The sequence below is a fragment of the Pristis pectinata genome, chromosome 23 (assembly GCF_009764475.1).
Source record: "Pristis pectinata isolate sPriPec2 chromosome 23, sPriPec2.1.pri, whole genome shotgun sequence".
NCBI lineage: Eukaryota > Metazoa > Chordata > Chondrichthyes > Rhinopristiformes > Pristidae > Pristis > Pristis pectinata.
The window spans coordinates 27,731,984-27,747,297 of NC_067427.1; the positions used below are offsets into that span (position 1 = coordinate 27,731,984).

Below are 15,314 nucleotides of genomic sequence, written 5' to 3' on the forward strand. Positions count from 1 at the left end.
ACTCCTGACTTGCATAGAACAGTAGAGCACAGTAGACCCTTTGACCCATCATGTCCATGCTGACCACAATGCCCATCTAACTAATCCCATCTGCCTGCACAATGGTGACCTCCAGAATGCTGATTACAGGGGGCTCATTGATAGTAATGGCATTGATTGTTCAGGGTGTGTGGTCAGAGTCTTTCTTGCAGGAGATTGTCATTGCCTTGCACTTTTGTGCCACGGACGTTCTTGCCACACATTATCCCCTGCCTTGAATGTCATCTAATGTTGCTGCATGCAGGTACAAACTGCTTCATTTGATGTGGATTGTGAATGGGATTGAACACTGTGCTGTCATGAGCAAACATTCCCACTGTCGACTTTATATTAGTAGGAAGGTCACTGCTAAAATGGCAGAAGATGATTGGGCTGAGGATACTGCTCAAGGATTGAGCAACCCCTGAAGTGACAGTCAGGGGCTGGGATGATTGACCATTAACAACTCCAACCATTATACTTTCTGCAAAGTATAACTCCAACCAATTTTTTTTATATAAATCTCATTCATATAAATGTATACTTATTATAAATTTTAAATTATAAATCAGTTTTTGGCTTGACACCCATTGGTTTCAGGTTTTATCAAGGCTTCGTGATCCCAGTCAGAGTCAGTCAAATGCTGCCTTGACATCTTTCTCACCTCTCCTCTAAAATTCATTCTTTGGTCCCTGTGATTCTAATGAAAGCCAAATTAGATATTAGCAAGTCACCATCCATCACTCTGCTGATGATTGAGAGTAGACCGAGAGGGTGGTAATTAGCTGGGTTGGATTTGTCTGCATCTATGAACAGAATACACTTGGCAAATCTCACTGTCAAGTAGTCGTAACCATAGTATAACAGCTCAGCTTGTGGTACAGGTAGTTCTGCAGGACAGGTCTTCAGTACTAAAAACTAACGCTCAATGATTGTTAATGTTTTGGTCTGTTCGACCCAAACGAGGAGAGTGAAAACAAGCAACATCTTGTATTGATAAAGCATCCTCCTCTGCCACAGGATGCCCAATAAAACCTTTATAGATAATTAAGTGGTTGGAAGTGCATTTACTGTAGTAATTTAAGATACCCACCAGGCAAGTTGCACACAATGAGGTAACTAGCCAACATCTCTCTGCTAAGGTTGACCGAGGAATATTTATTAGCCTGAAAAATAAAATAATGCTATGGCCTTGTTCATGTCTACCTGAAAGGTCACAGTGGCCCTTGCTTCACAACGCTACAATTCCATCAGCACAGTAGCGGAGCATCAACCAAGATCATGAACTCAAGAGTGTGGTTGGGGACTTGACCACATAACGTATCGATTCAGAAGGCGAGACGGCTACTTATTTCACAATGAATCAATGCTGCATATACAATCAATCTGATAAATGCAAGCTTCACAATCCAATGCATTATTGCAAAGAAGTGATCTTTTCCTGACACATTCTCATCCAATGTAATAAATATATTTGCTTGATCATGTCAGATCTGAACACAGTAAAAGCAGTGCTATTCAATCAAAACAAATGAGATCCTATCAGATAATTGAACTGTGTGCCACAGACTGCAGAAGTCTTGTAACAACTTTTAATCACACCATAAGCACATCTATAACTATTATCCATACAGAAACTTTTAAAATTTCAAGTTATTTAAAAATCATTAGTTGCTTCCTGACCAACCCCCACCGCTTCCAAAGCTTATGAAATCCAGCATGTTATAATTATAAACCTAGCATGTTATTATTAACAACATCTGCCATTCTCTCTTCTTGTCAGTGCAATCACTGCTGATGAGTAAGCTCAAGTGACAGTGTCTGGCTATTTCAAGCGAGCTACAGCAAAGATAGCCCTTGATACTTAAAAAAAAAATCGATCTTCAGCACGTTTTTTTCAGCTGCTGATTAACGTTTGGGAAATTTTCCTGCTACAGGTGGATAGTGCGACAAATGAGAGAAAAAAAAACAAGTCCCTTAAGGCTCCCTAAAAACAGGACGGATACAATTGTAAGGATTAGGAGAAAAATAAATACAAACAAGAAACAGAGGAAATGAAAAACCAACTAAACCGATGTTAATTAATTTTCATTTCAACTGAACTGTTATAGCATTATTCCAGACACCTTTATCTACCAGTGTATTACTGACACTTATCTTGAAAGAGGGAACTAACACTTTTAAAATGGTTAAACCAACTACAATAAAATTTCTCTGGAACTTCCAGCACTCTAATTTGAACTGTGTAAAATAAATTTACTTCCTTATTTTACATTAATCCACAAACTGTATAGATGGGAGACTAAAATGCTGTGTATAAAACTATATAGAACAGCACAGTGCAGGAACAGGCCCTTCAGCCCATGACGTCTGTGCTGACCATGATGCTAAAGAAATTAATCCCATCTGCCTGCATAGGATTCATATCCCTCCATGTTCATGTGTCTGTCTAAATGCCTCTTAAACACCACTATCGTGTCTGCTTCCATCACCACTCCTGACAGTGTGCTCCAGGCACCCACCACTCTGTTTGGGAAAATAAAAACTTGACTCTTATGTGGACAGAGGAATTTCGACAATCCAAAACATGTACAAACAAGATGACATAAACCATCTGAATCATTGTATTGATCATCATAAACCAATTAGAATACACAAACTGAAGGATGAAACACCAATAATATTTTGCCGGACTGGCATTTAGGGTTGACTGGATGAAAGGGGACCCTTTGAAATCCATTAGTTAGAACCTAAAAAGCTAATTCAGATCAATCAAATTTAAACCATATAGAAAGTACTGGTGAAAGACTTTCAAGTTCTTCCCCAGAATGGAATGGCCTCAATGCTTTAAGTTTTTTGGAGATGGAAGTGGGATTCAGCCACAATTCCTGTACCTATTCACTATTCAGTGAACCCTGCTGGAAGCTGCATTGGTGTATGCTGAGAGCGGACAGGATTGTGACTGGTTGTGATGTGTCCAAAACATGCCAACACATTTTGTCTGGGATTTTTTCATTCTGAATCAAGTAATGGAAAGCTGTTGGTGCTCAAGAATCATAGTTCCAAAGAAAATCAGGGACAGAAGAATAATCATTGTTTGTAAAAATGTTTATCCTTGGCAAAAAAAAGTCATTGATTAGAACTAACAGAACCCAACTCAACAGGTATCATTCTGGGTCTTAAAAAGCTAAATGTGAAGATGTTGGGATGGAGTGGTGGGGGAGGGTAAAATATAGTTAAAGTCTGGTACCAAAGCTAAGAATCATCTAGGAAAATATGACTAAATATGGTAGTAATTAATTCCTGTAAATTAAGAGGAAAAGTATGGTGTAATACGCCTAATAAAACCACTAAGGAGCCACTTTCCAATAAAAACTGAGCTGTATTAAGTATTTTATAAATAATGTAAGATTGAGTGCCACTGTCAGAACAAAATACAAATCCAAACTGCCCAACAAGAATTTAGCTCAAGTTGTGTGGTTTACTCCTGAATAAAATTGCCTTGTTCTGGTGCAGTACTTACTCACCGTGATGACATCCAGGATACTGAGGAGACTGTGCACACTGTCACCTGGCAACACTTCTTTCACCACAACTTCAGTGCCATCCTGATCAAGAGCAAAATGAAGACATTTAATTATTTGTGACTGCTTGATGTTGCAAAGTTCATAATCTGATGACAAGCTCTTCTAATGATTCCAAAATATATACTTTGATTAGGTATGGTCCTGTATTGAGGGAAACTGAAGACATCATAACTCCCCAAATTAAAGGGCTCCAATTCTTAAAACAGCAACAGAATAAGGCAAGAATGAAGCCAAGGTAATTTCCCCACATTTAACACATCCTCAAACGTCTCTCCGAGCCTCTCCTCCTTCCTGGCTCAGAATACGAATGAGTATTATAGTTAAGAAGCTTAAACTACAAATCGCGGATTCCTGATCATATCTTCCTAAATTCCTGAACCTGCTTTCTGCTTTCCTCCTACAAGTGAGGTTCTGAGAGATGTTAAGAGTGTTGTACTTTGCCCACATAAATCGGACCAAGAAGATTCAAAAATTATGGAATGATGTTTCCTTTATTCACTCACACTCAATTCCTGGTTCCAGTAAAACTGGCAACAGCTGGACCTTACCTTCTTGAGCAAGCAATGGCACATGGAGCTTAAATGAAACAAAATGAATTTGTGACAATACAGAGCATTTTTTGGCAGCACGATACATTTAAAAGACAAATACACATTACTGAGGGATGCTAATCAGTCCTTTGTGTTCCCCTATCCAAAAAGGAACAACCAACAGTCCCATCATTCTAACTCCTAAGTGACTTCAGTTCTTAAGGTCTCTGGCTCTACATTTGAAGGAGCTTGCTAACCAAGATATTGGTACAGATAACTGTTCTTCGAGTAGTGAATGAAATTTTTAATGCCAATACACAATTTAACTTTCAGAACAGATAGACACAACTTTAATTTCATGTTTCTTCTAAAGGACAGCACCCCCTTTTGATGAGCAGCACCCAAGACCAGTGCCTCTATTACTTAGCCAGAAAGTTAGAATACTCCACATTTGCAATGTTTGCCTTGTAGAAGTGTGTGGCACCTTGTACTTTTAACATGCTTATCATGGAGCAATTTTCCAGGTTCAGGAATGTAGGGAGATATGAACAGGAATCCACAATATGCCCTTTAAGCTTCTTAATTAGATTATCACTCATCTGTATCTTAATTCTGACCACCCACCTTAGCCCTTTATGCCAAATAGGTGGACACAAGGCAGCCTACTGGGCAAGCAACAATACAAATTTCAGCCCAGGATGTTCTCCTGAGCCTTCTAATAACCAGTTATTGTATGTCATTAACAGAGACCTGAAGGCAAACTGCTTGACCACCCTCTGGATACAGAGATGCCACACTGGGAAACCAAGGTGAGAAATCATGGTAAAATGGGTATCTTGTAACCCTTTATAAATGCATCAGCTGGTTTCCACTGCATTAAAGGTGATACATAATTCACTGCTAGAATTCTTCACAGGCAAGAAGTTGAGAGTTCAAAGATTCGAGTGCATGATCCACACTGGCACTTGAGTGCTGCTTGTCAGAAGTAATATCGTCCTCCAGGTGAAACATATCTGCCTGTGCAGTTGGTTAAATTGAGTTAAAGATTTCATTGAAGTATTGAAAGAGGAATGTTAGTTCTCCCAGCATACTATTTACCACTGTTCCTTCAACCAACACGATAAATAGATTAACTGTCTATCATCTCTTGATTGTTTTGGGATCATAACATGTACATCGTAGCTGCCATATTCACTTTGGTTCACGTCAAGCCTCTGGGAGTACTAACAATACATTTAAATTTTATTAATATAAAATTATATGCATATACACCTCTGCCCTCCCTGTTTGGAGTTTATACAGTTAAACATTAGGATGCATAAACAGGGACACAACCAAAAGAAACCAAAGCCTTTAAGTTGGACCAGCTTCAGCAGTAACATACAGCATCGGTTTCGAGGAGTTATTGAGCTGGACAATTTGAGGGAAAAAGATTATCAGTGGAGATACAGTCAGTATGATAATCTATTTAACAATGGATGTCAGTTTGGAAGTTGGTGATGCTGGTAATGGGAGAGAGTTGGATTAACATGGACAATAACACAATGGGAGCTTTGGCAGAAATATTACCAATAGCTGTCTGGAAGGACTTACAGTGCATGACAATGTAATTAAATCCCATCATAGCTGAAGTATTTTAAACAATAAAGAGCTGCAAGTCCATTTGTAAGCTTATCGCCATCACACACATCAAATTGTGCAACTCCTCTCAAAGAACAACTTCAACATAATTATTAAAAGATAGAAAAGGCAGCACAATAAAATTAATTATTTGACTTGATGGAAGCCAGAACACGGCACTGCTCAACCATACAGAAACAAGACATTCTGAATGATTAAAGCTGCAGTGTGCAAGGGAAGAGCTTTCTTACATTCTCGCTGATGCAGAGTTCCAGCCTCCCTTCCTGTACCACATAGATGCTGTCATCCAGTTCTCCTGGACGGAAGATGTACTCCCCTTCGTGAAGCTGCACAAAGAACATGTGCTTACACAATTCCAGGAACAGTGGCTTTTCAAAGTGTCCCAATACCCTGCAAGCATAAAGAACAACACACTGAGCACAAACAGCAGAACATGCTATGAAATGGGCATCAGATCTGTCGACATCTATTGAGAAGACATGCAGATCTGTGCTCGTTTGGACCCGCCCTCAGAATATTTAACACTGCACTTACGCTGACCCTCATTTATGATTCACAAAGCTATAACCACTAAGTTGCCCAACTCCAATGTACAGATGAAATTGACCACGGCATGGAGAAAGAAATAAGCTGATAGAAGAGATGCATGGGATGAATTACTAACCTTCACAGAAGCCAATTTCAGAATGCTAGCAACATTCAGCACTGCGATAAAAACAAACTGTTGAAAAGACAGTATTGTCCAGTTTGTGCTAAGTTTATTGCTTTCCAAAAAAGTCAGCTACCAGCACAAGAGCAGGTCAGAGAATTTAACAAACTGGTCTTTGTATGGCAACTGCTGTGCCCGAGACCACAAGAAACTGCAGAGTTTTGGACAAAGTTCACCATATCACAGAAACCAGCCTCCCCTCTATCTACACTTCTCACTGCCTCGGTAAAGCAGCCAACATGATCAACGACCCCACCCACCCTGGACATTCTCTCTTCTCCCCCTCTCCATCGGGCAGAAGATACAAAAGCCTGAAAGCACGTACCACCAGGCTCAAGGACAGCTTCTATCTCACTGTTATAGGACTATTGTACGATAAGATGGACTCTTGACCTCAATCTACCTCATCATGGCCTTGCACCTTATTTTCTGCCTGCACTGCACGTTCTCTGTAACTGTAACACTATATGCTGCATTCTGTTATTGCTTTTCCCTTGTACTACCTAAATGTATGATGTGATGAAATGATCTGTATGGATGGCATGCAAAACAAAGTTTTTCCACTGTACCTCACTACATGTGACAATAATAAACCAATTTACCAATATTAAACAGCCAACTAGACTAGTATCCTGCTCCTACCCCTCTGAACTCCCAATTCCTCCACCACTGGCATACCATGCCTGCACTATGCCATTAATAAAATCCACTGCAGTCGGCCACTCCAACTCCCAAACCCACAACTTTTAAACGAGGACAGAGGCATCAAGCCCCTGAGAACAGCAACATGAGCAGTTTCTCCTCCAAAGTGGTTATAAATCCTGGAACTCCCTACCCAGCAACACCCACCGTAAGGACCACAGCAACTCAGGATCACATCTCAGCAGCATTTTCTCAAGAAATTCAGAATGATAACCAACCTTGCCAATGATGCCCAGATCCTGAAAAATGAATAAATTAAAAGACATCCGATGGTTAAGGGGTAATCTCTGCTTTTTTAGTTGGAGAGAAAAAAGAAAATTATCTAGACCTTTTTTTTAAATATCAGCCGGGGTACCTGCTGACCATCAGATAACTCCCACTAGAGGTACATGAACTGCCAGCTGCTGGGGATGGTTTCAATCTTAACTGTGATATTTACTAAAAATTTGGTGATTAAGTAATATGCTCTGGACTCATATCTAACCACTAATGTGGCCCTAGGAGCTAATTATTGCTGGAGAACTGCGGTGAAGTAAAAGTCATGGCTTCAGTGAAGCAGGAGACATCACCCAGAATGTGTATCTGGCTATCACCATAAGACATAGGAGCAGAATTAGTCTATTCGGCCCATCGAGTCTGCCCCACCATTTAATCATGGCCGATTTCTTTTTTTCTCAACCCCATGCTCCCCCTAACACTCAACACCCTTACCAATCAAGAACCTATCAATCTCTACCTTAAATACACCAATGACTTGGCCTCCACAGCCCTTGGCAATGAATTCCACAGATTCACCACTCTCTAGTTGAAGAAATTCCTCTCAGTTCTAAAGGGACATATCTTTATTCTGAGGCTGTGTCCTTGGATCCTAGACTCTCCTACTAATGGAAACATCTGCTCCACGTCCACTCTATCCAGGCCTTTCTATATTTGGTAGGTTTCAATGAGATCCCCCCCTCATCCTTCTGAACTCCATCAAATATAGGCCCAGAGCCATCAACCGCTCCTCATATGTTACAATGTATTTAGGACAGTTGACCCAAAATATGGACAGCTTTGATAGCTCCAATAAAAGACCAAGTTGGTCATTTTCTCCCAAATCTCTTACCTATTCTTTTCAAGTTCCACCCTCTCAGAGAATGTCCACAGATGTTGACAGTACTCTGAGAACACAATCAAACCATTTTTTTGAGCATGCGTTTTGACAGATGTAGGTAGACGACTATGACTCATTTATCCTTGCCACATCAGCTCAGATCTTCACTCAATTTGCAATTTTTAAACAGGAATCCAAGCTGTCCTTTTCTTTCTCTTGTCTGGCTGACAATCCAACAACTGACCCAGTTATCTCAACACAGAGCAGGGATTGAAGACAACGCCTTCTGAACTTTGTGTCTAATACTATACCAGGCTGTAACATCATCATCAGGTCATGCTGGAAATGGACTCAAATATTAAAAATTTTCAGCAGCTTCAATACCATACTGAACTAGACAGAACATCTGTGCCAAACAGCCTGCACAAGACACTAGAATGAAAATCCTATACACTTGCACACTCATGGATGGAAAATAAAAATAAGCATCCCACTCTAAGTTTAATAATCTTTAGCATCAATAAAAGAAGAGATACCCAAGACACAGGGTATTGTCTGCTTCTGTGTCTCTGGAATAGATATTGCTTCAGCTCATCTTTATGTGCTTTTTATATATTAACCCATTTGTTGGAAGTACCAAGTACCCGCATGTGACAGGTTACGAGCTGCCATATGCTTTTAAGTTATCTAGATTGGCATGTGAGGAATAGGCAGCAACTTAATTCAAGTTATTAATAGTTATCATTTTTAAAATTTTATGCATTCCTTCCAATTTATTAATCATTAAATAAACAGTTTAAAAATTGCTTCAACTCAAGTAAGCATTTAAAATTTAATAAGCTTTGCTCGGTTGCAGAGTTATGTGAAGCCACTGAAGTGGAAGATTAATGCGATAATGAGTAAAGCTACTGGAAAACCCAAGATATCATCCCGTGACATGAAGAAATGGGTGCTGTAGGAAATATTTCTCATTCCCAACAATACAGCAGCGTTACTGAACTGGGCACAAGTGATGCTGCCGTTTTAGATTGGAAGGCTTGTCAGAACTTGCATGTTTAAGGTCAACTCTCTAGCCACTTTATTTCACAGCAGACACCTGATGTCCCAAACCTCGCTGGCAACACCCTCCATAATGACTTAAATTTTCTTTTCCTCCTTTTCCAAGAAGAAACCAGCATGTCTGTAATGAATACTTTCCATAGTTGAATTAAGTTGCTGCCTTTTCCTCAGATGCCAATCTACACAACTTTGTCAGTTCAGAACCTACTACATTCAGCTTTATAAAAAGCACATAAAGATGAGCTTAAGCAATGAATATTCCAGAGTCAAACAAGCAGGTATTACCCTACATAGTCCTTTATAGATATTAAAAAGTATAAGCATATAGAGTCAGTCAATTAGCACAGGTCACCAGAAGGACTGCAACATTTCAAGAACTCAGCCAGCAATGAAAATGAATCAGATTTTGAAAACTAATACAAAAAAAATAATAAAAATGCTTTTCACTCTATAGAAGTACTGTTAGCAGATTGTGGAAGTCCTTGTTTCATGCTGTGGATCTGGGTTTGTTTTGCAGAGAACAATTTCCATGTGGCACTTGGTGACATTTGGGTGCGCCATTATTCAGTTTCACTTTGAGTCAATTAGCCTCTTAAAACAATCATCATTCAATTACAGCACGGCTGACCTGCACCTCGCTTACCTATCTTACCTTCATAACACCCAAGACCAATTTTGAAATTTTCAATTGAATTTACACCCAACCCCTCTCAATCATCAATAGCTACTTGGAGAGAGAGAGTTTGTGTCTTCTGTCATTTGTGTGGAATACTTGCCATCATTCCTGAACCACCCAGCTCTACTCCCAGGACTCATGCTAGAGGGGAAAAAAGTTCTCCCAATCTATTTTGTTGACTTGTTTAATCATCTTAACCGTAGCCATTAGATTATCCCTTGATCCTCTTTGTAAGAAGAGATACAATCTATGCAATCTAGTCTCATAACTTAATCTTTAAGACTCAGGAATGAATGTGATGTAACAGCATTGCACAATCTTCAAAGCCAATATCATGTTCCCAAAATTCAGTATTCAGGGTTGAAATAGAACCTTAGATAACAACAATTAGACTTCTACCTTTTTTTAATTCCACCTCATGAGATAAGGGCAGATTTGAATTCATCTTTTGCACTCCTTGATTAGCTTTCTGTGTAGATCAGGTAACTCAATTGGTTAAGCACTTGCCATAAACCTGGATTTCAAATCCCCCCTAGACTCCTTGATCACTCCAGAGCCAGATTAAGTGCTTGGAACAAGAAAAGAAAACAGATGCCTGAAGGAACAGAGCAGTGATTTAAAAAGCAGCGGTGCAGCACCATCCAGCTGCTCTTAAAACTGAATAATGGCACAGCCAAATATCACCGAGTGCCAAATGGAAATTGATCTTTGCAAAACAAACCCAGATCCAGAGCACAAAACAAGGACTTCCACAACCTGCTAACTCCAAAAGAGTGAAAAGACATTTTCATTAATTTTATTTTTATTTATTTTCAACATCTGGACATTGCAAGCTGAGTTCCTGAACCACTGCAGTTCTGGTGAACCTCCACATTGCTGTTTGGTAGAGGGGTTCCAGAATTTAGACCCAGTCACGATGATGGATGGGGATATTTGCAAGTCAGAATGGATTGTGACCCGGAGGGGAATGTTCCCATGCATCTGTGCCTTTGTCCTTTTTGGTGGCAGAGGTTGCGAGTATGGAACCATAGAACAATACAGCACAATACAGGCCCTTCGGCCCACCATGTTGTGCCGACCTTTAAACCACGCCTAAGCCTATCTAACCCCTTCCTCCCACATATTCCCCCTATTTTAAATTCCTCCATATGCTTATCTAACAATCTCTTGAACTTGACCAACGTATCAGCCTCCACCACCACCCCAGGCAGCGCATTCCATGCCCCAACCACTCTCTGGGTGAAAAACCTCCCTCTGATATCTCCCTTGAACTTCCCACCCATTACTTTAAAGCCATGCCCTCCTGTATTGAGCATTGGTGCCCTGGGAAAGAGGCGCTGGCTGTCCACTCTATCTATTCCTCTCAATATTTTGTATACCTCTATCATGTCTCCCCTCATCCTCCTCCTCCTCCTCTCCACAGAGTAAAGCCCTAGCTCCCTTAGTCCTCATAATGCACACTCTCCAATCCAGGCAGCAACCTGGTAAATCTCCTCTGCTATCAGTGTAGCCTGGGTAATTCTAAAGGCAGATACACTACAGCCATTGAGCAGCAAAGGTGGGGGGAAGGAATGGTTAATGGAGAGCCCATCAAGCAGGCAACTCTGCCTTGGATGGCACTGATCTTCCTGAGAGTTGCTGGACCTGCACTCATCCAGGCAAATCATACTCCTGACATGTGCCTTGTAGATACTGGTAAAGCCTTGGGAGTGTCAGATGAGTCACTCCGTGCGGGATACCCAGTCTCCTCTTGTTCTGGCATTCATGGTACACGTGGCTGGTCCAGTTGAGCTCCTGGTCAATAACAATCCAGAGAACATTGATAGTGGAGCATTCAGCAATGACATTGTTAGGGATGGGGATGTTCTTGGAGCCTCCTCCTTCCATTAGCTGTTTAACTATCCACCACCATTCATGACAGTATGTGATGGAACTGTAGAATTTCAGTCTAATCTGTTGTGAAACAGATTCAGCCTATTGTACGGTTTTTGCTGGTTAGAAAGCAAACAGTTTTACATTGCAGTTACACTTGGCTAGGCTAGCACCTCATCACCTTTGGGTGTGCATGGTGCTGCACTCAGCAAGCCTTCCCACACTCCTCACTGAACCAAGGTTGGTAGTACTGGTAGAGTGAGGGACATGCTGAGCACGTGGTTACAAATTGTGGTGGTGAACATTTCTGCTGCTACTGAGTGCCCATAGTGCCTCACGGATACCCCAGTTTTCAGCTGCCAGGTCTGTTCCATCCCATTTAGTACAGTTGTACTGCCAGACAACACAATGGAGGCTGTTCTGGTGTGAAGACAGGACTTTGTTTCAGGAAGGACTGTGCAATGTCATTTCCCTCTGCTGAAATGCGCTGTGTCACATGGCGAGATCACAAGCCCAGTAAAATGATTATACAGCTCAAAGCTCAAGTCAGTCCCTCCCAAATACAGGTCATGTGCCACGGGTAGACAAGCAAGGATGAGGTTCATCCCTTGTCTTGGTTCATTCACAATCTGCCACAGAGCCGATCAGTCTGCCATGTCCTTCAGGGCTCAGCTGGTTTGGTCAGTGGTGATGCTTCCAGACTGGTGCTGGACAACGAAGCTACTTCCAGTGCTTCTTGTAACTGCTGATCAACATGGAGCAGCATTGATTCATCACTGAAAGAGGACAGCAAATAGCAATGAGGTTCCTTACCCATGTTTGACCTGACACCATAAGACTGCATGGTGGGAGTCAACTTTGATGACTCCCTCTTGCCTGCACCCACTGTGCTAGCATCTCTGGTGGGGCTGTTCTGCTGGTGGAACAAGTCATACCCAGGGACTATGCTGGGGAAGTCCAACACATTGTCCGTAAGGTATGAGTGAGTACGACTGCTTGACCAGTCTGTGGGACAGCTCTTCCAATTTAGACACCTGTCCCAAATGCTTGTGAGGAGGCCTCTGCAAGACGGATTGGGTTGGGAGTGACTTTGCTGTGTCCCAATTCAGTGTCTAGGTTTATCCGGTTTTATTTTGTAGTAGTGCTGGTACAACTGAGTGGCTTGTTAGGCCACTTCATACAGCATTTAATAATCAATCACATGTGGTGGGTCTGGAATCACACACAGGTCAGACTGAGGATGGCAAATTTCCTACTTTGAAGGGCATTAGTGAACCAGATGGGTTTTTGCGAGCATCAGGTAGCTTTACCACGTTCATACTTACTAAGACAAAATCCACTCCCCCCCCCCTCCCCTCACCAAAATTCCAGATTTAATTTGGAGTAAATTTAATTTCACAGCTGCCTTGGTGGGATTTGAACTTGTGTCTTTGAATTATTGGTCCAGGATTCTGGATGTCTCTGACTCAAAGCCTCAGTAAATCTAACAGCATAATCAGTCTTTAAGTGTACCTACAAATTAATTTATTTTTATTTAACTTAGCCTCCCCTTTTGTCCACCTGAGATGAGGAATCTTTAGAGGAGAAAAGATTGCTTTAGTCTCAGACATTTAATTCACATGTTATTCTGTGCACAAACTTGAAATACAAGTTAGCAGACTAGGTGTAGATCTTCCACTGTGTTTAAAGCCAGGCAATTTCCTGCTAAGACTTCTCTGCCTACCTTGTTTCAAGAATCCAGCCTCAGCCCTCCCTTATCTTAGAAACATCTTGCTCCTGAGCAACAAATTCCAAAACCATACATTGAATACATCAGCTCCACCTCATCCAGCCACCATATCACTCTAGTAGTGCCTGAGCCAGAATTTCCTCCAGCAAACTCCTTGGAGGAGTGCAGCAATCATTTTTAATCTTCACCTCAAACCTTTACCTGGCCCTCCATGGCCACTGTCCCAGGTTAAGTGAAACTGTTCACTTATTAAATCCAGAGTCGAGTTTCCAGGCCCATATTGTCTCCATCCCTTACTGATGTAATCAGCAAGGTCTGCCTTGTCTCAGACCATTTTGTACTGGAACCCTCATCCACATCTTTGCTACCTCCAGAATTGACTCAATTATTCCAATTCTATCCTTGTCACCATCCCGTTGCTGATAACCAAACTTGTGCCAATCTCTAGGTTCACTAACTTGCCTCACATCCCGCTCCCCCATAGCTCCTGACTTGCACCAATTTCCAATCCTCAAATGCTTCACTTTCAAAATTCTTTTCCATGTTGAGATCCCTCCATTGTCATGACTGTACTGGTTTCTTCTTCCATCCCTACAATCCACCACAAAGCCTGGGTTCCTGATTTTTGATTTCTTTGTTGCACCATTATGACCATGCTTTCAGATATCTCCAGGGAAAAAAACTCTGGAGTTCCCTCCATTCCCTTGCCATCTATTTCTGTCCCCTTTGTTCCTGAAAACTACTACTTTGATTAAGATTTGATTACCTATTCTAACGTTGGTTCAATGCTGCTGAATTCTCTATGAAATATCTTGGGGCATTTGATTATGTTAAAAGGTGTTATTTAAATACACTTCTTTTAATTCATTATGCTAGTAATAAGTTGCCTTCCTGAACCCACTGCAATCCTTCTAGTAAAAGTACTCACACAATGAAGGGAATTTTAGCATATAAACCCAGCGAAGATGAAAGAACAGTAACATAATTCCAAGTTAAGGTCATATGTAACTTGGAGGGCAGCATGTAGGTGATGTTATCACTGTTGTATGCAGAAAACATTGTTTAATACAGGTGTAAGATGTTATCCTGTTATGGAGAGTCACCTTCTAAAATGTTGCATAAATATTCAGAGAACAATACACAGTGAAACAGGCCCTTTAGTCTGCACTGACAATCAACTACCCACTTACACTAAACCTCCATTAATACTTTTTTAAAAATTATTCTTCTGCATTCTCAATAACTCCCCCAGTTTCTACCAGTCACCTACACACAAAGGGCAAGTTACAGTGGCCGATTAACCTACCAACCCACACCATTTTAGGATGTGGGAGGAAACCCACGAGGTCACAGGAAGATCATGCAAACTCCACACTGACAGCAACCGAGGTCAGGATTAAATCTGGCTCCGCCACCTGAATCACCGCCTTCCACGGCACCAGAGCTTCTGACATCCCCGACATTTCCCACTGTCAAAATGCACTGTTTCACATCGTCTGATCACAAGCTCAGTAAAATGATTATACAGCTCTTCAATCCCTCCCGAATATGTGTCATAGCAGTTTAGAAATATTTTACCCATTATATTTAGCAATAAAATTAATCCTGCTATTAACCTATATATGGCAGACATGATAAATCCCTTAAGTGCAGAAATAAAGATTGATGTGGCTGTATAAAGCATTAGCAGTTCAG

At 41.1% G+C, this 15,314-nt stretch overlaps 1 protein-coding gene across 1 annotated transcript in view; it reads right to left on the reverse strand.

Annotated features, from left to right (window-relative positions):
• Window positions 1–15,314, reverse strand: part of pnpla7b (patatin-like phospholipase domain containing 7b) — a 251,703-nt gene that overhangs the window by 193,659 nt on the left and 42,730 nt on the right. Inside the window, exons 8-9 of the mRNA XM_052037480.1 lie at window positions 6,007–6,166; window positions 3,546–3,626 (exon numbers count right to left, since the gene is read on the reverse strand). Of these exons, the coding sequence (XP_051893440.1) occupies window positions 3,546–3,626; window positions 6,007–6,166 (241 nt within the window). The remainder of the gene's footprint in view (window positions 1–3,545; window positions 3,627–6,006; window positions 6,167–15,314) is intronic.